The sequence below is a fragment of the Gossypium hirsutum genome, chromosome D02 (assembly GCF_007990345.1).
Source record: "Gossypium hirsutum isolate 1008001.06 chromosome D02, Gossypium_hirsutum_v2.1, whole genome shotgun sequence".
Taxonomy (NCBI): Eukaryota; Viridiplantae; Streptophyta; class Magnoliopsida; order Malvales; family Malvaceae; genus Gossypium; species Gossypium hirsutum.
Window position 1 is genome coordinate 70,567,032 of NC_053438.1, and position 24,516 is coordinate 70,591,547.

General features: G+C 31.1%; 4 protein-coding genes across 11 annotated transcripts; 3 read left to right on the plus strand and 1 right to left on the minus strand.

Annotated features, from left to right (window-relative positions):
• The first annotated feature begins 979 nt into the window (after positions 1 to 979).
• On the plus strand, positions 980 to 4,943 carry LOC107908179 (probable jasmonic acid carboxyl methyltransferase 2). The gene is made up of 4 exons (XM_016835429.2): positions 980 to 1,113; positions 1,955 to 2,374; positions 2,842 to 3,102; positions 4,534 to 4,943. The coding sequence occupies exons 1-4, from the start codon at positions 1,039 to 1,041 to the stop codon at positions 4,900 to 4,902; spliced, it is 1,125 nt and encodes a 374-aa protein (XP_016690918.1). The 5' UTR covers positions 980 to 1,038; the 3' UTR covers positions 4,903 to 4,943.
• A 2,052-nt stretch (positions 4,944 to 6,995) lies between these two features.
• LOC121214592 (probable jasmonic acid carboxyl methyltransferase 1) lies at positions 6,996 to 8,542 on the plus strand. Its single transcript, XM_041088376.1, has 2 exons — positions 6,996 to 7,283; positions 8,267 to 8,542. Exons 1-2 carry the CDS (start codon positions 6,996 to 6,998, stop codon positions 8,540 to 8,542), a joined length of 564 nt encoding a protein of 187 aa, XP_040944310.1.
• Positions 8,543 to 9,851: 1,309 nt separating this feature from the next.
• On the plus strand, positions 9,852 to 12,198 carry LOC107907713 (AAA-ATPase At3g50940). The gene is made up of 2 exons (XM_016835042.2): positions 9,852 to 11,063; positions 11,570 to 12,198. The coding sequence occupies exons 1-2, from the start codon at positions 9,984 to 9,986 to the stop codon at positions 11,954 to 11,956; spliced, it is 1,467 nt and encodes a 488-aa protein (XP_016690531.1). The 5' UTR covers positions 9,852 to 9,983; the 3' UTR covers positions 11,957 to 12,198.
• A 138-nt stretch (positions 12,199 to 12,336) lies between these two features.
• LOC107908795 (bifunctional dihydrofolate reductase-thymidylate synthase) lies at positions 12,337 to 16,476 on the minus strand. 8 transcript variants are annotated; one of them, XM_016836065.2, is made up of 12 exons: positions 16,238 to 16,456; positions 15,107 to 15,627; positions 14,616 to 15,015; positions 14,454 to 14,498; positions 14,253 to 14,318; positions 13,976 to 14,037; positions 13,826 to 13,900; positions 13,569 to 13,734; positions 13,364 to 13,487; positions 13,174 to 13,280; positions 12,917 to 13,097; positions 12,337 to 12,648 (listed from the first exon to the last, which is right to left on the minus strand). In XM_016836065.2, the coding sequence occupies exons 2-11, from the start codon at positions 15,544 to 15,546 to the stop codon at positions 12,987 to 12,989; spliced, it is 1,596 nt and encodes a 531-aa protein (XP_016691554.2). In that variant the 5' UTR covers positions 15,547 to 15,627; positions 16,238 to 16,456; the 3' UTR covers positions 12,337 to 12,648; positions 12,917 to 12,986. The 8 variants fall into 8 exon arrangements, with proteins under 8 accessions (XP_016691554.2, XP_016691556.2, XP_016691557.2 ...); XM_016836067.2 differs by having other exon boundaries at positions 15,107 to 15,553; positions 16,238 to 16,389; XM_016836068.2 differs by having other exon boundaries at positions 15,107 to 15,553; positions 16,234 to 16,388.
• Positions 16,477 to 24,516: the final 8,040 nt, after the last annotated feature.

Genomic DNA, 24,516 nt, shown 5'->3' on the forward strand with positions numbered 1-24,516 from the left:
AATTAACTCTCAAATTTTATACGTTTTGTTAACTTGATCTTAACTCTTTATATTTTAAAGTAATTTCGCCACTCATCTTTTATTTTGAAACAACTTGTCGTGATTTAAATGGCAAGTTTGATGGAGTTTATGTGGTATAACCCATTTGTATTTCATCAACGAAGGGACACTTTTTTTAATAAAAAAAAATATCTTTCTATATATTTTTGGCTTAAATAAAAAATTGACCCTCAGACTAAAACGTTCTTTCATTTAAGCACCTAAACATTTTTTTTATTAAAGCGGTAGCTAAACTTTCATTTCGTTAATATTTTTAGTCCAACCGTTTATCTCTGTTAAATAAATTTCCATCAACCAATTAAAGTATTACACGTGACAAAGATTTGCTGAAATACATATGGACAACCATGCATGTTATCATATTAGTATTGTCAAACTCTTGACAGTCGAGCCATTATTTCTATTAAAAATCATAACAGTTCTGCTCAAAATGAAAGATTGAGAGCCAAATTGCTAAAAAAATAAAACGAATCAAAGCGAAATTGACATCAGATGTACACTCTTTGGGCTAACTTTGTCCTTGTATATTTTTTTATTCCTTTTCAACCATCTCCTTTTAATGAGATAAAAATAATATTTAGTTCCTGAACTTGATAACTCTTTTCAATTTGATCCCTGAATTCTTTTTGTCTATATTAATCTTGGAACATAAGATGTATTGGATTCCATGACATCACACTATTTCATCACCTAAAATTTTGTTTTGAGAGAATTGGCATAAAAATTTTGAATTCAAAGGGTGAGCATGCATATTCCCTGCTAGGCTGAGGTCCTATTACCATAAGCTAAAAATATATATTAAAAAAAAAGGGTGAGCATTAAATGATGGTCCTATATTTGATTTAACAAAACTAGATGTTGATTAGTGCCTATAAATACAATGAAAATGTATTCAGTTTAAGACAACCAAAGTAAAAAAGAAATTGGAGTTAACTAAGAGCCTTAATTAGTTTTCCATTTTTTTTTCAAAGTATAGCAATGAAGGTAGAGCAAGTTCTTCACATGAATGGAGGAATGGGCGAATATAGCTATGTCAAAAATTCTTCTCTTCAAGTTACTTTCTCTCTAATCTCATGTTTTATTTTCATTCTTTATATATATATATCTTTTGATATTTGGTAGTTATATTACATTTTGATTAAATTTAAAGTTCAAAGTTTAGATCGAACTTTAAGGGAGCTGGTAAGGGTTAGGGCTCTTTAAAATAAAATTTAATCTTTTTGCTCAATGATGTTTGAGATGGACAAGATTGGAAATTGGTCGAGGTACCCGTCCGGAGAATAGTATTGAACTAGTTGTATTGAGAATTGACATGACTAGAGTTTATTTTCATAATTTTTTATCTCTCTCTTATTATCCGGTATCAGGGGCAAAGCTAGAATTTTTTTAAGAGGGATCAAGATTAAGTTATAGGGAAGGGATTGTTTGAAACTGTGATTCCACATCATTCCTATTCATTTTCAATAGGAGAATGACAAATTAGATTTTTTCTCTTGATTTTCAGCTTTTTCCTCCTCAAAAAATTTAAATCTAACTAAAAATGCTAAAAATTAGGAGGAAAAATCTGATTTCATAATTGTATTGGCTTATATATTTATGGTTTTCAAAAGGACTAAATCAAAAGTCTAATATTTTTTGGGGCCAAACTATAATGTACCTATATATTAACTTAGGATTTTATGAAATTTAGGAGGTCTAAAGCAGCAATTTTTAATTGAGGGGGTCCCTTGCCTGCTCCTCCCTTCTCCCCGGTCTTCTAGTCTTATTGGATCTCAGAAGACAAGCTCTTCCAACACTGTTTTTCCTACGTCCACATGACTTGTACCTGAGGTCTTAGTGAGTTTCTTTGATATATATATATATACACTTTATCCTTTTTGTTCTTGGGTTTCAGGGGACAGTGATATCAATGGTGAAGCCAATGCTTGAAGAAACCATAACAGAGCTTTGCAGTGCGATGCTGCCTGGTGCAGATTGCTTGAAGGTTGCAGATTTGGGTTGTTCGGCTGGACCCAATTCTCTTTTAGTGGTGTCTGAAATCATAGACACCATTGACGAAACTTGCCGAAGGTTGAAGCATCCACCGCCATGTTTACAAGCATTCTTGAATGATCTTCCTGGTAATGATTTCAACGCCATTTTTAAGTACTTGTTGCCGAGCTTTTACGACAGATTGGAGATAGAGAAAGGCAACAAGTTTGCTATAAACAAATGCTTCGTTGCGGGAGTTGCTGGGTCTTTCTATGGCAGGCTTTTTCCTCCTAATAGCTTGCACTTTGTTCATTCTTCTTATGCCATTATGTGGATCTCCAAGGTACATTACACATATACATACATAAATACTAGGGCATGGAATATCGTTGAAGTTAATTATCAATCTGAAAATGCACCAGAATAAGGATGACAAAGTAACCTCAACTTGTCGAGTTTTGTCGAGGTTTGTGTCGGTGTCGGGTTTAAATAAAATATTAGTATAAAGAAAAAAATGTAAACTTTTAGAGCAAACGGGTTAGAGTTAAAAGAGTTTTTTTTGTAATTCATGATCGGATGTGGGTCAGCGTGATATTGTTGGGTGGAAGAATTACGAATCTTGAATATAAATTGTAAAATAGATATGAAAAATATCTGAGTACTAAAATCATAAATGGAATTAGATTTAAGATAGATTCAAGACATAAAAAAATGGTAAATGAGCTTGAGTTCAATAAATTGTTACTGTATAAATCATATAAAGCCATATGGTATAATATATACTTAGGAATCAACTCATTGATTTTGTAGGCACCGAAGGAGTTGGTTACCAAAGCAGGAACAGCATTGAACAAGGACAACATTTGTGTAGCCAAAACAAGCCCTCATGCAGTGTTTGAAGCATACTTGGATCAATTCAAAAGAGATTTCACATTGTTTCTAAGGTGTCGAGCCGGTGAGATTGTCCCCAATGGTCGCATGCTTTTAACCACCATGGGCAGCATCAAGAGCAATGATCCCCTTACCATCTGGGAATTTGTTGGATTGAAACTACATGACATGGTCGCTGAGGTACTATAATTTATTTATTCATTTATTCGGTTTATTTCATCATGCATCATCAATTATGACCTAAATTTTAAATTAATCTCAACTTTTAAAATATTTTATGAATTAAATTTTATTTTTATTCAAATTGTGTTTAGATAAATAATAACACCAGTTGCATATTTATATTGACACCAACGTCATATCTTTTTAATGGAAGTATACAGCCAATTGCATAATTGATGTTGACAGCAACTTCATATCAATACGTGTCTATCTTATCATAAAAAAAAGATAATCACGTAATGCATAAGTGGAGTTTTTTTAGATTTTATAAGTAAGATTAGGAGTTGACAAGTGTCTTAATGGAATGACATTATTTTATGGACCCTTCCCACCGAGAAATTATTTTGTGGATCTTTCCCACCACATCAAACTTGATCCCTATCCAATTATTTAATAACGTTTCAACAAATTTTTCTATGTCATTAACACATAATTTTAGTAATTTTTTTACTCTAAATCCCGAATCCTAAACATTGAACCTTGAACTCCAAATCCAGAACCCCGAACCATGAACCCTAGACCCGAACCTAAACCATGAACCCCGAACCTTAGCATCGAATCCTAAACATTGAACCCGAACCGCGAACCCCGAACCCTAAGTTCAATGTTCAGGGTTCGGCATTCAAGTTCGAGGATCAAGTTTGGGGTTCGAGTTTAAGGTTCAAGGTTTAGGGTTCGGGGTTCAAAGTAAAAAAAAATACTAAAATTATGTGTTAGTGAAGTAGAAAAAATTGCTAAAATGTAATTAAATAATTGAAAAGTGACCATGAATAATGTGGTCGGAAAGGTCCATAAAATAATTTCTTCTTATTAAGTATAATAAAATATTAAATAAATAAATAATTTTTTAAAAAGACACATTTCAATTTTTTTTTAAACTGCTTATAAAATAAACAACTTATACTACTATATATCTACTCACCCTTTATCATAATCCATTAACAATGGTGCATACAAGGCTTAATTGAGGAAGATAAATTGTCATCTTTCGATTTGCCATATTATGCAATAAGGACTTAAAAGTTTTTTTTTTCAAACCTAAATTTGTAGTCTATTGGTTGAGTATTTTTTTTTTTTTCGAAAATTATCTGGGTTCAAATAATAGGAGTGGTGCCTAATGTGGAGGTGGTAGTAGGAGCCCTACCTCCATAAAATGAAAATTTTCAATTTTAATCTTTTAAATACATTTTAAAATTACACTTCATCCCTAAATATCAAAATTTTGATTTATTCCTTCAAAAAAATATAACTAAAATTTACCCCTCAAAAATATTTTCTGACTTTACCCCTATAGTGTGTTCGCAAGAGTGATTTTATACCAATGAAATATCTTTCATGTCGGATCCACAAAAATTAAACCTCTCGAAATATGTTTTATGGTGCATGCAGGGGTTGATCGAGGAAGAAAAATTGGGATCATTCAATTTGCCATATTATGCAGCAAGTACAGAAGAAATCAAAAGTGTGATAGAAGCTGAAGGATCTTTCAAGCTGCAGAACATGGAGGTTTTCAACGTGGATTGGGACGATTACATTAAAAAAGCCGACACCAAGCAGGTGGTGGACAAGACAACAAGAGCAACAATGATTGCAAAAGACATTAGAGCAGTTGGTGAACCTATTTTGGGCAGTCATTTTGGTGAAGACATCATGGATGACTTGTTTCGTAGGTTTAAAGAAGATGTCTTTGACTACATGGAAACACATAAATGTCAATTTGTTAATGTAGTTATGTCATTGATAAAGAAGGATATATAATGTATTTGAAGGTTTTTCAAAGATGGACTGGTTGATGGATATGATTAATGGGTATCGATTTTTAAGTAATTTAATGTTTTTTTTTAATTCAATCAAAAAATGTTTGATTGGTGAATGTGATTTCATCATTGACAATTAAAGAAATTGATTTTATTTTGTTTTGTTTTTAATTTAGTCATAATCAATTTATTGGTGAATGTGACCTAAGGAGCTCGCAGGATGGAGACCACGTGTTCTGGTAGGCAACCCAGAATGGAGCACGTGCCCAGCATGTCCGAAGTCTGCTCAAAGGGTCAGTCTTAAGAATAGTGAGATCAAGTCATATACAGTAGGGTCATGTCATGAATAGTGGTATTATATATAAATATTTGAATGTTATCGTTAATAAGATATGAGACAAAATTACTCAACAACAGAAAATATCGATTTAGTCATGTAAACTAATTTGTGTCAAGTTGATTATCCAATTATTACTATTCAAATCTATGTCGAATATCCGAATTTAAAAAAAATTCAAAAATTTCAATAATTAGAAAATTTAGTCCATTTTTAATTTAATAAAAATCAATTAATTTTTTACTTTAATAAGTACTTGAATTTTATTGATAGTAAAATTAACCAATATTTTATTTCAATAAAAAATATTGAATAATTAATTTTAGAACTTTTAAAGGAAAAATATGGGTTCACCAATATTTCATTCTTGAAAAAAACTCAATTCAATGTAAATATAAAAAATTAATAGACAAAATTAATCAATATTTAATTTAATAAAATTACTCAATTAATGAATTTTAGGTTAATAATAAAAATAATTGAAATTTTATTTTAACGTTGAACAATTTAAAATTTATTCACAATAGTTTATTTAAAATTATATATATATTTGCTAAGCAAAATTGATTTTATTAATAAAAGGAAAAAGTACAAAGGTGCAAGAAGCTACAACCAAGCCACAAAGAGTTAACACCAAGTTTAGCAAGGGAATCAGCTATACATGATTAAAAGAAACACTGTTAATGTCACCGATGGAATGATCAATCTCATTAAAGATCCTCCATAGTTTCCAAGGTCGACCATTCTTACATTGATTCAGACTCAATCACCAAAGACATGCATCGAGACCATTGGGAGAAAATTGCATGGAGTTCGGCACTATTAGAGCATATATAGAACACCAAAAGGGCCAGAGAAGAGACACTTTAAGTTGCCTGAAGCATCCCTTAAAACATCTCCACGGCCAGACGGTCCCGGTTTGCCATGAGACGAGGAATTTAAACGAATTCGAAGCTGGAGGAGTCCAAGACATACTACCTCTGTACCGAGAAATCGAGGCACCCAAGTCACAAAAGAGAGGACAGATCCACCAGCATGCTTCTTTAATCGATTCATGGCCTTCCAAGGCATTGATCCAGAACATGGATCTCATTTTACAAAGGAACAAAGCCTCCAAACCCTTCCAGCCCTTGTTATTAAAAACCGAGTCATTCTTTTGCTTATATCTCGAGCTATTTATGAGTATAAAATGTATTAATATCACATCTAAATATACTCCATCGTACCTTTTAGTCTCAGTTAACAAATTATGGTCAATTGAATCTCACCTCACTAGTGCGATCCAAAGACAACCTCTACCTTCAACGGGAGGATTTTTTGCCTTGAAACACAACTCTTTTTGCCATCCAAAAGAACCCTAAATGCGGATTTTTCTTTTCCTCCCGACTTTTTTCAAATCCTCGGGATTGTTATTGTTCAAATAAATATAGGTAGATAATAATGTCTATAAATACAATGAAAGTACATCAAATCTAAAACAATCAAAGAGTGAAAAGAAACTAGAGATCAAGTTCTACACACGAATGGTGGAGTGGGAAAATATAGCTACGGCAATAGTTCTTCTCATCAAATATACATACGTTATTTCTCTCACTATCTTTCACTATCTCGTATTTCATTTCAATCTTTTTTCCACATTGGGTTTCGATTAAATTTAGAGTTGAACGAGGAAACCATAACAGAGCTTTACAATGCAATGCTGCCTGGTGCTAAAGAGCGGTTGAACTTTGCGGATTTGGGTTGCTCAGCTGGACCCAATGCTCTTTTTAGTGGTGTCTGAAATCATAGACATCATCGACGAAACATGCCGAAAGTTGAAGCATCCACCGCCATGTCTACAAGCATTCTTGAATGATCTTCCTGGGAATGATTTCAACGCCATTTTTAAGCACTTGTTGTGTTGCTTTTACGAGAGAGTGAAGATAGAGAAAGGCAAAAACAAATGTTTCTTTACGGGTGTTGCTGGGTCTTTCTATGGCAGACTTTTTCCTCCTAATAGCTTGCACTTTGTTCATTCTTCTTATGCCATCATGTGGATCTCCAAGGTAGGTACATACATACACACATACATATACATACATACATACATACATACACTCTTTCATGGGCATGAAATATGGTTGAAGTTAATTATCAATCTGAAAATGCACTAGAATAGGGATGGCAAAATAACACAAGTTGTCGAGTTACCATCTAATTCTAGAATTGGGTTTGGAGTAGGATCAGGATAGAAATCATAAAATCAAGTCAAAATCTGGGTAAGCAAAATAACCTAAGCTCGTTGGGTTCCGACCTGATCCTATAGAGTTCTCATTTCCCTTCTCTCTGAAAAATCGAGTTACGGGTGAATCTGGTAAGATGAGATATAAATTCAATTAAAATTTTGGATTTAAATTAGTGTCAAGTTTAAATCAAAATTACTTAAAAAATTCTATCAAAATACCAAAATGAGATAGAAAGATTACTCTTCTCCTCTTCTTCAAGGCACTTCAAACTCAACTCTTCCTATATTAACAATACTCTTGCCAATTGAGTTAATACTAATATTTAATACTTAAATTGACTGTTAGGCTAATAAAATGACGTGATTAATATGATACTAATAATTTGATAACTCAATTAAAACATTTTAAAATTTAGAGATAAATTTTAATTCTTGATCACAATTGTGCCATACATCTTGAAATTGTGATTCAGATTTTAAATTGGGTTTTCAAGACATTTAGACACTAAATGTTTGCTCCAATATGACATACAATACATTTAAACAGTTTTTTTAACATGCAAATTCTAAGTTATTCATACGATAGGTACACTCGTGTTTACAATTTGGTTCACCTGTTTTACATACTCTCTATTGTCATATTTAAACTAATATTTAACGCCTGAATTGATGGTTAAGATAACAGAATGACGTGATTGATATAATACTAATAATTTAAGGATTAAATAAATTTATTCTAAAATTCTATTTAGGGATTGATTAAGGAAGAAAATTTTGCATAATTTGATTTGCCATATTATGCAGCTAAGTAAAGAAGAAATTAAAAGCATGATAGAAGCTGAAGGATCTTTCAAGCTACAAACCATGGAGGTTTTCAACATGGATTGGGACGATTACATTAAAAAAGCCGACACCAAACAGGTGTTGGACAAGACAAGAAGGGCAACAATGATTGCTAATGACATCAAAGCAGTTGGTGAATCTAGTTTGGACAATCATTTGGGTGAAGACATCATAGATGATTTATTTCGTAGGTTTAAAGAGGATGTCTTTGACTACATGGAAACCCATAAATGTTAATATGTTAACATAGTTATTTTATTGACGAAGAAGGTTGAAATTTATTTTGATTTAGATTTGGAGATATTTTAATTATTAATTTTTTTATATTTTATAATATTTGATTATGATTATAGTTATTCAGATGTATATTGTATATATTAAGTTAATGTAGTTATTTTTAAAAAGTAAAATTCAAATTTTAATGTTGATCAAGTGTTAGCTTAGTTGATATTGATATTGTTAAAATTTATTGAAGGTTATAAGTTTGAGTGAACTTAAACATCTTTGAATAAGTGTTATTACTTTGGGGTTGGAGTCATAGAGTTGTTCATGTGTCGGCCCACCCGGCACAAAAGTTCGTCCAAAAAATAGGTCTGAAAATTGGGCTTAGATAAAAAATGGGTCGAGCCTCAAGTAAGGGTTTTTTGTCCCAGGCCCAACCCAATCCAAATTTACCATTAAAAAAAAACGCTGTTGTTTTGTTGTTATTTTTTCATATTTTGTTGTTGTTTTCTCACTTTTTGCCATTGTTTTGCTACTATTTTATTGTTAATATTTGGATATTGTATAACATTTGTTCTATTATTAATTTTACTACTATTTTAGATGTATTTGCTTATTAAGTTGCACTTAGTGTTATTTAAATATAAATAATATTTTCAATTTGTTGGGAAACATTTATTTTAATATTTTTAGTGCATTTGGTGTATTATATTTTTTAAATTTTTTATATAAAAAATATAAAAAAATTAATACGGATCGGGTTTGAGTTTTAGCATTTTTATCCGTGTTGGGCTTGAACAAAAATTTAGACCCATTTTTCGAGTATCAATCAAGTCTACAATTTTGTTAGAGCCCGGCCCATTGACAACTCTAGTTGGAGAGATTAAACTTTGTATATTAACTCTCGGGTATATTTATATTTATTTGGTAACTAAATTTTTTCTTTGAGACCTATCTAATACCTAAATTTGGAAATCGTAAGTTAGCTTGATTTTTTTTAGGAAACCAACTAAAATTCTTAAAATATGATAACATGGCACTAATAATCAATAGCATGATAACACATGTGAATCTCACATTTTGATATGAGACAAAAATAAAAATTTTAAATATTTTGTTTTTATTTTTATTTTTATTTAGATTAACTAATGAAATTGATAAATTTATGTGAAATTAAATTGTAATTGATTAAATGAATATAATAAATAACAAAAACCAGAATCTAACCTAAATTTTGTGACTCCATGAAACTAAAATGGATTCAAACATGAATTTCATTTGTTTGCATATGGCAAGAGGAGAACAAGTGCCAAATGTATTCAAATCTATTCAACCCCAAATACATACAAAAGCATGAACTTGGGAAGAATCGAAAGACAGCCTTCCTACAAAATTATTACCAAAATCGAAACTCTTGTTTTTGTCATCACACAATCTGCATTTAAATCTTAAATCCATGGCAGCTACAAGAAAGCCATTGATAGAGGCAAAACCAAGAAGAAGAAAAAAACACCCACCAAACATGTTTGCCAAAAACAACATACCCTCAGCCCAAACAGTTATGTCAACAGCAGCTTCATTTGCTGCTTCAGCCATGGTTATTCAAACAGTAGCTCGTAACCTATTACCATATGAACTTAAAGCTTATATCTTCAACAACATAAGTAAGTTTTTCAAATCTTTTTCCTTTCAGACAACTTTAATCATCGAAGAATTCGACGGTTTAACGAGAAATCAGATATATAGAGCTGCTGAAATTTATTTAGGTACCAAAACCTGTTCTTCCATGAAGCTTTGTAAGGTAAGCATGGGTGAAAAGGAGACTAAGATTGTTGTTTCCATGGCCAAAAACCAAGAAACTGTTGATGTTTTTGATGGGGTGAAGTTCAAATGGAGACAAGTTACAAGACAAGTTGAGTCGAAAAACGTTGTGTTTCAAGGTCAGTCTTCGAATGTTCGGTCCGAAAAACGATCTTTCGAGCTTAGTTTCCATAAGAAACATAAGGAGAAGGTTTTGGATTCGTATTTGCCTTTCGTGTTGAAAGAATCTAAGCGTTTAATGGAAGAGAAAAAGACATTGAAGCTACATACTTTGGGTAATGATCATATGAGAAGATACGTTGGTGGAGCTGAAACATGGCAACCGATCAAACTCGATCACCCTGCGAATTTCGGAACACTGGCAATGAATACGGAGCTCAAAGCAACGATAATGGAAGACCTTGAGAGGTTTCTGAAGAGGAAAGATTATTACAGGAGAGTAGGGAAGGCATGCAAACGAGGGTATTTGTTGTATGGCCCTCCTGGTACCGGCAAATCGAGTTTGATCGCCGCGATGGCAAATTATCTCAACTTCGACATTTATGACTTGGAACTCACTGATATTCATACAAACTCTGATCTTCGGAGAGTACTCATCGCAACTGGAAACCAATCGATACTCGTGGTCGAGGATATCGATTGCGGCCTTGAGTTGCATGATCGGCAAACCGAGCCACAACCCAATGCTGCTATCAAGCCAAAGAGATCAAGCCAAGTAAGCTTTTAAAATTACCGGTTGAAATGGTAGTTTTTAACCTCAACATTTATACATTTATACATTGTATCAATTTAATATTAATTTTGAAAAAAATTAACTCTCAACATTGACATAATTTAAATTTATTTTTTTTACAATTTTGGCTTTTTTTTATGAACCTTTCACCTAAAAACTAAAAAACAAATTTATCAACTAAATTTAATTAAAAATATACCCAAAAAAATGAAAACACTCAAAACCCAAAATTATAATTTTCATCCTTTCTCATTCATTTAAAATTAACCTTTAATGAAAAAAAAACAAATTACAAAATACATAAATATTGAAAGTTAAACATTTTTAGAATAAAGACTAAACTGACAGAATCTATAAATGTTAAAGAATTAAAAGTTGTTATTACGATAATTTTAAAACTATTACCATTAACAAGCTAATGACCAAAATTTTTTTTCTAATTTCTTAAAAATTCTTAGATTAACCTTTTATGTTTCTGTTTTCCATAGGTGACACTATCTGGATTGCTGAATTTCATCGACGGACTTTGGTCAAGCTGTGGAGACGAGAGGATCATAGTGTTCACAACGAACCATAAAGACCGGTTAGACCCGGCTCTGTTACGACCGGGTCGGATGGATGTTCATATCCATATGTCGTACTGCAGCCCTACTGGTTTCGACACATTGGCAGTTAATTACCTTGGGGTAAATGATCATCACTCTCTTATGTCCATAACCAGAGAGCTGTTGGCTAAAACATCAGTGACACCTGCAGAAGTTGGTGAGCAGTTACTTAAGAATGCGGATCCTGAAGCTGCATTGAAAGGCCTAATTGACTTCCTCCAACAAAAGGTAAAGGAAGAAGATGAAGTTCAAGTAAGTGATAAATCGTAAATAGACGGTAAAAGTATCATAGAGGCTCTTGTATTAAGAGTCAAATTGTATTTTACTCTATTCAAGAAATGAACAAAGTAATCCCTATACATTATATCAAAGAGCAAATTAATCTTTTCTGTTAAAAACTAACACGGTTGATAAAATAACCAGACAGTTACATACCACCTCATGCTGACATACATAAACCTACTTTTAACAATAAAAATGAATTGATTTTCTAACAAAAGGACTAGTTTACTCTTAATCTAGCTTACAAAAACTTTGAAGGAGGGATAATGCAATCCGACTCATAGAACAAGGGCTTCCATGATACTTTGGCTAAAAAGACTAATTTAAACCTGTTTATAGAAATTGATTCGAATAATGCACCAAAAAAATAAATAATAAAGCACTTTAATTTTGGCCTTTCAAATCCCAGAGTCTATTTCAAGAATGTGTTAAGGCAAATTCAGAGAAAGTGATTGGTTCATGTGACATGAAACCTCAAAAAAAATGATAAAACATAAACTTGCAGGACAAGAAAATACAGTATCCTAAATCACCTTAGAACCACCCAACAACGATGTGGAACTAAAGGATTCTCGCTACATATCATCTTCAAATTGTATCCAACTAGCAAAGCTCTTTTTTTTTTTTATTTTGCTATCGGTATAAGTCATTACATCACCATAAGCCTCCAGTAACTGGCCCTGAAAATATTGCACAATAAAAACATTCAGTCTCGCAGAAAAAAATTGTTCATTTTTGTGCAAGTCAAATGCTGCGATGGAATCGAATGAAATTATTTGCAAAACACATTTTAGCAGCATGTATGGCCCACACTGCTAAAAACTATACGTAAGCATTATCAAAACAATGTGTTTGGTCGAAACAAGTAGCTAAAAACAGAGCATCTACATGGAAACTGAAAAGGATGCACACCAACTTAATATAGTGTAATCAAAATCATAAGTTTACCTTAAAACTGAGAAGATGCTGTCCAAAATTCCACTGGAGACTCTGGGTTTACAGAACCTAAAATAGAGCTCTATACAGCCATTTTCATCTCTATTTTCTTGTGAGGATCATAGCCTATGAGTTTGAAATCAGAAGCCACAAAGGAATCTATATTGTTTTTCTCGGGATTGATCTTCAAAATCTGCATTTCAATATGGTAAGAAAATGCTCTACAAGGAATGAGGTGGTGAACTAGAAATGCCTCACACTATACTCACCGGAAAAGGCTTTGGCAGTTTCTGAAGCTGCTCTTGCAGGGGCCTGACATGAGTGCTATAAACATGAGTATCACCAAGCACGTGGATGAAATCACCTGGAACAAGATCTGATAGAAGAAAAAAATTAAGATAGGTTCTTACAATCATACAATTGTGGCATGTAGTATCAGTTTCAATGGCAACATCATACCACAAACGTGAGCAATCATGCAAGTCAGAAGAGCATAAGAGGCAATATTAAATGGCACACCCAAGCCCATGTCACAAGAGCGCTGATACATTTGACATGATAACCCCCCATTTTCTACATAGAACTGAAAACATTCATATTGGACAAGGCTTAATTTAAGTACAAAGAAAGCAGAGACAAAAAAAAATCACAACTCAATACTAACCTGAGCAAACATGTGGCAAGGTGGAAGTGCCATCAGTTTGAGATCAGAAGGATTCCAGGCTGAGAGTATAATCCTTCTATCATTTGGATTATTCTTAATCTTGTCAATTACATCCAACAACTGATCAAATCCTTGTCCGGTGTAGTCAGCATGCATGTCAGTATACCTGGAAAAGATCAAATACAAAACAAATGAAGTAACACCGTAGCAGAAATATGTATTGCCAGCCAAGAATAGGAAAGATGAAATCCACCAACCTGGCACCAAAATGTCTCCATTGGAACCCATACACAGGTCCCAAGTCACCCTCCTCCCTATCAGTCAACCCGATACTGAGATTGGCGATTCAGAAGTTAGTAACAATAGGAAAAACAGTAGAAATTGATAGCAAAAGAGTCTAATGATACCTGTCAAGAAACTCCCTGGACGCATTACCGTCCCATATATGAATGCCCTTTTCTTGAAGGACCTGTTATTGATGAAAATATGATCAATGCATTTTTGGAATAGGAAATAAAAATATTTAAGGCCCATAGAAAATACTAAAAGCCTAAAACGACCTCTACAAGAAACTAATAAAATATCAAGGGGAAAAATTGGAGAATAGTAGCTCTACCTTTATTTATAGAAGCATAAAGTAAGTCTAGCAAAGTAAATGGAGCATGTTGTTCAAGAAATTATTACCTTGGCATTGGTTGAGCCACTGATGAACCAGAGCAGCTCTTCAACAACACCTCGCCAGAATACTTTCTGGAGACAAATCGATACTAATGCAAATCAATTTATCTGTTTGATCAATACTGAAAATAATATACAGAAGGCCTAGCTCCATTACAATTCAAGTATGTAATCATTACATAAACCTAATAATAGCAATATACATGCCTTAGTTGTCAGAAGCGGAAAAGTCTTTCGCAGGTTGAATCGCATCTGTCAATAGTACAGAAAAAGTATGTTAATCAGCAATCACAAACCCAAAAAAGGATCACTGGAAACCAATTTCCACAAGCAAGACAGACAGGACTTTAACTTAGAGTTACAGATTACCTGGCAACCAAACTTTGATAAAGTACCAGTCCCGGTCCTGTCACCCTTCAGATTACCCTCAGATATGATATCTTGAATCATATTTAGGTACATGTACTCCTCATGTTTCTCAAAAATCATCTTGGGCAGGAAAGAGAAATTCTGAATCTCAAACTTAGAGGAATCTAGTTTATTATCAAGGACCTGATCGCAGTCCTGGCTGAAATGCTCAACTGCAGAGGTTCTCACACGAACATACGATGTGAAGCAATACCGAATGTTGTTTTCCACCACAGGAAATGACGAGTACCAAGGCTGGAATACAGACGAATCAATGGCAGGCATAAAAGTGTCACATTCAATGCTCGTCTCAATTTCTGTAATATGAATAGCATCACATCCAGCTGAGTTAAGGGATTCCCTGCATCAAAAAGGTAGTGCATATAAGAAAAGAGGGGAGGAAAAGAATGAATTAAGAGATCTAGCAAACAATTAAAATGTATGCTCTGCACCTAAATATCTGGCCACCACCTATTACAAACACTTTCTCGATTGAAAGACAATAAGGAGAAGCAGCTAATAATTCCAAAGCAGATGTCATGCTTCCACATATAACAACATTCTCAGCGGTTGCAATATCAAAACTTCCAGAACGAGTCAGAACAACATTAAGACGACCCGGAAGAGGCCGATATTGTAGGGGAATACTTTCCCATGTTTTTCTACCCATTATGACTGCATTCTTTTTCCCAGAGTCTGATGTAGTCAGAGTGACATCTTTGAAGAATTTGAGATCAGAAGGCAACTTCCAAGGCAACTTCCCATCCTTACCAATACCCCAATCTTTAGTCGCAGCCACAACGGTCTGGTAAGTTCGCCGTGGCTCAGGTTGGACATTGCCATTTCCATTGCTGTTTCCATTAGGAATGCCCATCATGGTATCAGCAGACATAATCGAACTAAAAACAAAAACAGAAAATCAACAAAGTAGGCTTCCAAATTAAACCACACAGCCGACTTCGTGCGGTAAAACCTATATCAGAAACAAGACTAAGAGTCAAAAAAAAAATGTAAACAACTCTTTGATCATTGTCAAAACCTATTTAAACAACAGTCACAAGGGTCACTAAAATCACCAAAGAACATCAACTTTAACCGCTCATTTTTCTATTTACTTCTCTTTAAAAAAAAAGTTAATCTAACACGTATAATAAAATAATGCACAAAATTCATATTCAAGATAAATATATATATCAGAGCAAAACAGATTCGAACTATCACTGCATGTGAGAGACAGAAAACTAAAATAATAATTTTAAAATAAACACATAGAACAAATATTTTTCAAGAAAAACAAAAGCAGAAAATTCCTATATACTTTTAACAAATAATGACAGCACTAGATGAGATTTTCCATAGCAAATTCACAGGTTAAAGAATTTAAAAAAAAATCAAACTCATCGATAATCTCACCTCTACCAAACATTTCACTCTTTTTTTTTTTACAAAACATTCATGGAACCAGGCAAATCAAACCAGCTCTCTCAAGTCTAATCCAGTTACGAAACATTTCAATAAAAAAATAAACTAAAAAAATCCAAAAAAATATTTTAAAAAATGAGAAATGCCAACAAATTACCGACCGATCGGAGACGGAAGCACGAAATCTACTATCAGCAACCGGGAAAGGTTCCACTTCTTCTTCTACTTATATAAATAAAATAAAAAGAAACAGAGAAATTAGGGTTTCTTTTTTAGGGGAGTTTTTGAAAATAAAAATAAAAATGGTAGTTGAGTGGAGAATCAGTATTTAGTAGGTAGAAGAAAGAGAGTTTTTTTTTTTTTTTGAAAATTTTAATTTAAAATTAAAATAAATGAAAAAGACGCTAAGAAAAATACAAAAATTGCTTTGTTGACGAGACGCGGAGTGCCGCCAAGCGCCAAGGCTTTTTTTTTTTTTTACTATTTATGACTAATAAAAATATTTAAGTTATTACCTTTTCTTTAATTTATTATTTATTATTAATGAATTTAAAAAGTTAGACTCTTTTTTTATAGAAAATATATTTTTATATATAATAATTTTAAAAAAATTTAAGAATATGTCTTGTATTTTTATTTAATTGAAAAAAATTGTAAATATATTTTTAAATATGTTTGATAATGATGTTGAATTTTTAATTAGTACTGAATTTTCAACAAAGTTGAAAATGTCAAGCTTTTTAAAAAAAATTACATTTGGAATAAATGTATTTTATTAAAAATAAAATATTTAAATAATATTAAATGTCATATTTATAAAATTAAAATTAAAAATTAAATAATTATAGGTTTTGATTATAGATAAATAGGAGTATAATGCACTTCAGCACACTCGAACCCACGTCCTCTTACATTGATAACAATATACATGTAAATAGAGTTAAAACTTAATCGACATACTTTAATAAATATTGAACCCTAAAGATGTTAAATAAAGGCTAAATTATGTTTTTTCTTTTATTTTCAAGTGATATATTATTCGGTTATCATGTGTTTTATTCTAAACGTATCAGTATTGACTTAATTTTTACTGCAATCTTATTTGACTTAGGTGAATGTTGACATGCAAAGATTTGACCATTATATGATAGTTTGAAAGGTTCAATCGAGCAATCCTAATTTGAGTATTTAACCTAAAAATTCAGTATTTAAATTTTGGAGATAAATCTCAAAATTATACATGAACTTTGCTCTAATTTATAATTTTATACATAAACTTTGAATTTGTGTAAATTTATAAATGAAAATTTGATTTAGTCTATTTCTCACAAATTATTAACACAATTATTGATATAATATCATTTTATACTTATATATTACATATACAAATAATTATATTTATTTAATATGAAAATAAATTGATGCATTTATTTTTTTAAAATGTGTATGGTCGAAACAAAATTAAAGTTTCATGTATACATTTAAACCATAATCAAATTTTCATGTATATAATTGCACGAAATCAAAATTTATGTATCAAATTGCACATTAAATCAAAGTTCATGTGTAATTTTAAATTTTATCACTAAATTTAAACACGTAATTTTTCAATTTATCAACTAACAATATACTAATTCAATTAAAATAAAAAAAATAACATTTTAAGTTTTTTAAATGTATTTAGTCATTTCATTTTTTTTTTAACTCACACACGGTGAGGGCAAAAAGGTAATTTCCTCCCTTTTAGATGCGACCCATGAACGTACGAAATGGCTAATCCAAAAAGAGTAAAAGCAAAGGAAAGAAAAGAAAAAGGGAATATTTAGTTATTTACGACCCAAAGGCGGGAAAATCCATAACCACCAATTATTATACGCCACGTGTCGTGCATACATTGGTTACTTTGTAGCAATCTTGATCATCCACTTGGTAGTGATTGCTTTAGATACCGTCAATGTTCAAAAGAGTTCTTTTATCTTTTAGGGTTAAAATTTGATTTTGGTCCCTCTACTATACTAGAGTATTATATTTAGTCTTTTTACTTTAATTTAACATAATTTGATCCTTTACATCAGTAGTTAGTTCAAACGGTTAACATATCTAACTGCTCTAATTAAAATAATGGCATGATTTTTTTTTTAAATTTTAACATTAATTGGAAATAGGTTTATAAAAATATCGAGTTGCTTGGTGAAAAATAAGCCTTAAATTCATTTGATGATCGATCCGATAATTAATAATGAAAATTGAAGGTTAATTTTGGGTTAAAAGGCTAGATTTAAGGATTTTCGAAGTTTGTCTCTAATAACCTAAGCTGGGAAACAAGAGTAGTAAGGAAATAGTTTTTTTTTTTTGTGGTGTACGATCGATTAATGAAAAACGATGTTGGTGGTAGAGTGATAATGACGTTGGGGCTTGGATACGTAAGGCATATTAGTAATGCAAATTTATTTGAGCAGTTACAAACCATTATTTCTAACTGTTACAATTTGTTTTTTACGGTTACAAAAATATTAAATATTTTTCTGGCCGTTACATGAAAATATTACCATTTTGCCCCTGTTGAATTATATTTTGCCCATTCCAAAATCCTATAAACAGGAGTCATTTTTCATTCATTTTACACACAACTGAAAAGTGAAGCTTCTTCTATTCTCTCTAGACTCTCTCTCATTCTTTCTAAAACTTTAGAAATTTTCTTAAATTGCATTAGAAGAAATTATGTCTATGAGTTTGGATTTTAAGTGGGACCGTATGTGATCCCTCTGAATTTTACTGGGGATTGATCCTAGTATGATTTTTTCGATTAATTCTATTTTTAGATTATTTCAAAAGAGCAATACCAAATGAGTTCTACTTTCCTTATCCGAGTGTACAAATATCGAAGAACCGTGTTAACCTTGGGGGACGACGTCCACTCTACAACTACACCAATCAAGGCGAATTCGTTTCTAATGCAGTGATTCTTCCACGACACAATAATATTTTATTTATTTAATCTTAGTTTATTTTTCAGTCAATACTAACGAGTTTATTTTGCAGTCGTATATTTTCCAACAAGACAAAATAAATTGGAATTCGTGATTTTGATAAATCCACATGAGTGCTTTAACTGGAATAATTAACTATGCTGACTATTTAAACTAATTAATAATGTTATAAAAACAAACCTATTAAATTATGTCCAACTACATTAATAGGACTAAATCCCTGATTTGTGAACAGTAAATGGACTAAAATGAGAATTAGACCATTGGTTTCGGATAGAGAATTGCTTGAACGTCTTAATTACTCCCAAGTCCAGCAATCAAAGATCAATCAGGGAAATGCAACCTCAGCCGTCCAAGTCACCATCTTTTAAATGATTTTGTATTTTGCTTGACATACATAAATTAAATAATTCCATTTATGAGAAAATTCACCTAAGAATTTTTCATTCAAAAAAAGAAAAAAAACTTTTTAAGAATTTTACTCAGATTGTTGCCAATGCTTTTAAAATTATTTTTCCTTTTTCCAAATTAGTCCTGATTTGTTGGTAAAATTTTTTGAAATGAATTTTGAGTACTCAAATTCAAAACTATTATATGCGATTATCTATGTAGGTTTTATAGTCTCATTATATGCGAATTTTTGTTCGGTTACTGGACTTATTTTGGATTTTCAATTATCAGGGTTGGTTTGAATGAGTAGTGCGTTTACATGCGGTTAGTGTAAAAACAACAGTAGTAGTAGAGATGTTCAATCAGTTAACTGACTCAAACTAGCATTAACCGAATTAACCAAACTTTTTAAACCCTTAAATGTTAACCGAACTGAAAATTTTTCAAAAAAAATAACCGAACCGAACATTTTCAGTTAATTTGATCGATTAACCGAAATTTATTTATTTTTTGGTTAAAACAAGTATAAAACATATAAAAAAATTAACCGAATTAACCGTTAACCGAACTTCCAAAAAATTATTAACCAACCCCGACCAAATTAATTCGGTTAACCGGCCGATTAATCGAATTAATTCGGTTCAGTCAATTAAATTTGTTATACCCGAAATTTGCACACCCTTAGGTGGCAATGAAATTAGATGTTGTAACGATATTGTAGTGTGAGACAAACAGTAAACTAAACGCACTGCACCCCACCGCCCATCTTAACCAGCCTGTCTTTTTGTGTTGTAATAATTAACTTTGTCTAGGTTCACTAATATTATTGTTTAAATCATTTTGTGGAATTCGTAAAGTTACATTTCAAAATAATAAAAAAAATCACTTGATAGTCAGTTAAAAAAAGATATCGTAATGAATCTAAATATGAATATGACAGTATAATTTTAAAAATTTAATGGTGTCGAAAGTTTAACTTTTAATTTTGAAAAATAAATAAATTAAATTCCGAAAAAATGAAAATTGTGAGCTAAAATTCATATTGAGAAAATATATATTTAAAATGTTTGAGGTTGATATGGTCATTGATGTCCTTTTGATTTGGTATGCCATCATTACCAATAAACGTAGCTTTCATTACTTTGACAATGTTAGGCATGTAACATAATCAACACTACCAATAAAATAAAAATAAAAACCCAAAATATTTATATCCTTTAATTTTATAAAAATTGAAAAGTTGGTATCTTATCATCCATTAGATATGATTTTTGGAAGTTAGTTAATTTTTTATAAATATGTGCGGATTGAGTCTTAACTTTATTGGTATCGATATTATTATCAGTGTAGGAGGACGTGAGTTCAAGTGCGCTGAAGCGCATTATCCTCCTACTTAAGGACTGGAGAGGAATTATAGGTAGTTCTAGGCATTGTATTAAAAAGAACATATATGATAAGAATAATGAAATTAACGTTCAAAAAATTTATTTTGTTGTATACTTACATATAAATGGTTGAATTGTTGATTTTAAGTTAAGGGTAGGCATCCGATTAAATGGTACAATTTTATATTTAACTCCCTTGAAAATTATTATTTCAACTTAACATACAATAACATAGAATTTTTAGTTTTTTCTCTCTAATTTCCTTTTTCTTTTTCATCTCAACATACTAACACGAAATTTTTGGCTTCGCCCTTATTTTCAAGTTAACAATTTATCGTCAAAGTTTAACACTATTACCCAGTTGGACAAATTTTTAATATATTCGTATTGTACGATGACCAAATCTTACCAAAATAAAAATAGATAGAATAATTAGTTTTTTTTCATAAAATAGAGAGATGAAATTTCAAAATAGACCGATCATTAAATTCGGTAAAATTTCAAAGTCACTTTTATAAATTATATTTTGTTTTCAAATAATCAGCAACTTGTATAATAAAAAACATTTATATAACTCTTTAGAAAATTTTATATAATATTTTTAAGTCATTTTTATTAATTTAAATATAAAAATTAAAATTATTTGAAATAAATAAAATATAAATTTCTATTGGATTCATATTTTTTAAAATTAATTCGAATTTTCGAATTTTCGAATTTTTTCAACATTAAGGCACATCGTGGGCCATGCATATCCAAGCCCATCAACACATTCTTTTGGTTAATGTGAAGGGACCACATTGGGGTCACCCTCACATAAAAGGACGAAATTGTCAAATATCATCGTATAAACATGATAAATCTTTAAGGAAAAAGAGTATAAAAATTCAATTGAGAAGTGTTCATAGATTAGATCGGTAAAAATTCAATTACGTGCATGTATATTTATTTTAAAATGATATAATTTGTAAAATGTATAAAAATAAAAATAAAAAGTATAAAGTTGACAAATAAATCTATTTAAATTCAAAATCGAATGAATTTTCGAGTTTGGAAAAATATCTTGACCCTTTAAAATGTATCGTATAAGATGTTCAATTTTCCAATAAAATAGTCACGACCTATCAAACACTTAATTAACCCAATTTTTCATTCGAGTTCATACAATAAGGTCAAAGAAGCTACCAAGCTCACATAGAGTACGACCCAAATAATTTCGTGCAGTGGGGGCATCCAAAAGTTGCAAGAGACAAACCCTTTGGTGCCTAAGAAAGACTATAGAAGAATCTAGGTAGCTCTCCACCACTTTACTTAAGCTATAAAATGTTTTAGTGTAGAGATTTTAGGCTAAAATTGATATCGATCGTGAGTGAATAACTATAAATAGGGGTCATCTCACCCTACTCTTGTATATATTAAATAAATGTATAACGATATTTGCGCCCAGCGCTAGTCGGATAAACCGACGATATAAATAGTGAGTCCAGCTCTAGTTAGATTAACCAACAATGATTGTGCCCAGTGCTAGTCGGATGAACCGACAATATCAATTACTCATTTGCAAGTCCATAAAATCACATTTCATAACTCAATATCACATTCACTTCAATTATCTATTAATCATTCATTAATTTATTTCATAATGTCACATTCTATCTATTTATGATTATGTCAATATCCATTCAACAGAGCTTAACCAAACACAAATAAAAACATACTTAAATAATAATTAACAATTAACTGATTAAATTAAGTAAATGACGTTCGAGTTTCAAGACTACGAACTTACCTAGCATGTAAACACGAGATTTTATTTAACTCCATACATTAACTAACATTATTCAACTTCAATCTCATCATTCGACATTACATCTCCACATATAACATTCCCATACTATCGATTTAAATCTAATTACTTATTGATTCATTTCATCATGTCACATTTCATAGATATATATAATACACGGTTTCTCATCTCATAATTTATTCATTTGCATATATGTAAATATAATTAAAATATCAAAGTAATAATTAAGTATTTAAATTAAATAAATAGAGTTCGAGTTCAAAGACTACGAACTTACCAAAATACGACAAGGCTAAGATTCGGAGATGACTACTCGGCAATCTTTTTTTTTCCACGGTTGATACCCAATCTTGATCTAAAATAATAATTTAGTTTAATTAATTAACCCAACCACCAAGAATATTTAAACACCAGCAATTAACCCTTCTTAGTATTTTTTTTCTTGAATTAAATATCAGCTAATCGAATCTATAGGCAGTCCCTTAATCACCAAAATTTACAGTTTTAACCATGCTATTTTAATTTTGTAACACCCAACTCCTTAAAGATAAATGCTAGCAAAGACTATTTTTATCCACCTCCTTAACCAAATTCCCAGCTAATCGTACATATACAACTCTCAAATAGTCCCCCCAAACCTTGGCAATTTATTGATTAACACCATGTTAATTTAGATTTAAAATATCTAAGTCACTAGGGATTAATACAAACAACAATTACTACATAAAGTAGCTAAATTACTCAAAAAAAAATTAGTCACTCATCTACATTTTTCCAGCACAACGAAATACCTCGAAAACCAGTCCCTAAATTTATTATAATTTAGCAATATAATCCCTTTATTAGTTGGGCCTAACACCAATGGTTCCAAAAATACAAAATTCACCTTTTAATTTGGTATTAATTCTTACTTTTATCACTTATTTGATTTAGTCTCTTTATTTTAATTAAACACTCTTTCTTCAAAATTACATAACCAAAAATTCAATTCACTTCTAATATAACTCTACAAATATTTTTATTAAATATTTACGAGTCCGGTTTAGGGAAACGAGGTCCCGATACCTCAATTTCCAAAGCCATCGACTTTAGAACTGATACACTTGTATCTTATCTAACTTTTCAATAATTAAAATTATTAGACCAAATTTCAATATAATATTGTAATGTCCTCGCAAATAATAATAAATAATATTCACTCATCCTATCATAGGAAACAGTATTCTGAAACCACCGTTTCCGACTTCATTGACTTTCGGGTCGTTACAAAATAAATCATTACCCCTTGATAAAATTCATTTTCCTTGATAAGATGATAAGTCCCACTAGTATAGAAATGATAAACCAAATTTGATTAATAAACAATCTCATTATAGGTTCTAATCACTTGTTCTTTTTTAGCATAATGTCTAAAATTATCTATAGCCCCTCCTCAACCCATAAATAGGAGGATAATGCATTTCAGCACACTCAAATCCACGTCCTCCTGAATTGACAATAATACCTATAAAAGAGTCATTTTAACTTTAGAGGTTAAATGCTATCAAGTAGTCAATTGTCTATGTTTTAGCAATTCTATGGTTTTTACCTTTAAAAATAATATAATAAACCCAAAATAATATTATTAAATATGGTTAGATATAATATATTTATTTTATACATGTAAACACTATTTTCAATATTTATTCAGCTATAAAAATGATATAATAAATCCACAATGACATTATTAAATATTGTTAGATATATATATTATATTTATATGAAAAAAAATTGAGATCAAAGCATTGGAGACATGGCTGACATGTAGTATCTTAGTGCTAGTCAGATTGATTAAATTAGAGCTTTTCTAAGTATATAATTAAAAATTA

Coding starts and splice junctions, on each gene's coding strand:
- LOC107908795 (XM_016836065.2), bottom strand. CDS start 15,546: ATGTCTGCTGATACCATGATGGGCATTCCTAATGGAAACAGCAATGGA. Junction 15,016..15,106: donor GGTGGTGGCCAGATATTTAG/GTGCAGAGCATA, acceptor TTTTTGATGCAG/GGAATCCCTTAACTCAGCTG. Junction 14,038..14,252: donor GTGGCTCAACCAATGCCAAG/GTAATAATTTCT, acceptor CATCAATAACAG/GTCCTTCAAGAAAAGGGCAT.
- LOC107908179 (XM_016835429.2), top strand. CDS start 1,039: ATGAAGGTAGAGCAAGTTCTTCACATGAATGGAGGAATGGGCGAATAT. Junction 1,114..1,954: donor TCAAAAATTCTTCTCTTCAA/GTTACTTTCTCT, acceptor CTTGGGTTTCAG/GGGACAGTGATATCAATGGT. Junction 3,103..4,533: donor TACATGACATGGTCGCTGAG/GTACTATAATTT, acceptor TGGTGCATGCAG/GGGTTGATCGAGGAAGAAAA.
- LOC107907713 (XM_016835042.2), top strand. CDS start 9,984: ATGGCAGCTACAAGAAAGCCATTGATAGAGGCAAAACCAAGAAGAAGA. Junction 11,064..11,569: donor AGCCAAAGAGATCAAGCCAA/GTAAGCTTTTAA, acceptor TGTTTTCCATAG/GTGACACTATCTGGATTGCT.
- LOC121214592 (XM_041088376.1), top strand. CDS start 6,996: ATGCTCTTTTTAGTGGTGTCTGAAATCATAGACATCATCGACGAAACA. Junction 7,284..8,266: donor CCATCATGTGGATCTCCAAG/GTAGGTACATAC, acceptor CATATTATGCAG/CTAAGTAAAGAAGAAATTAA.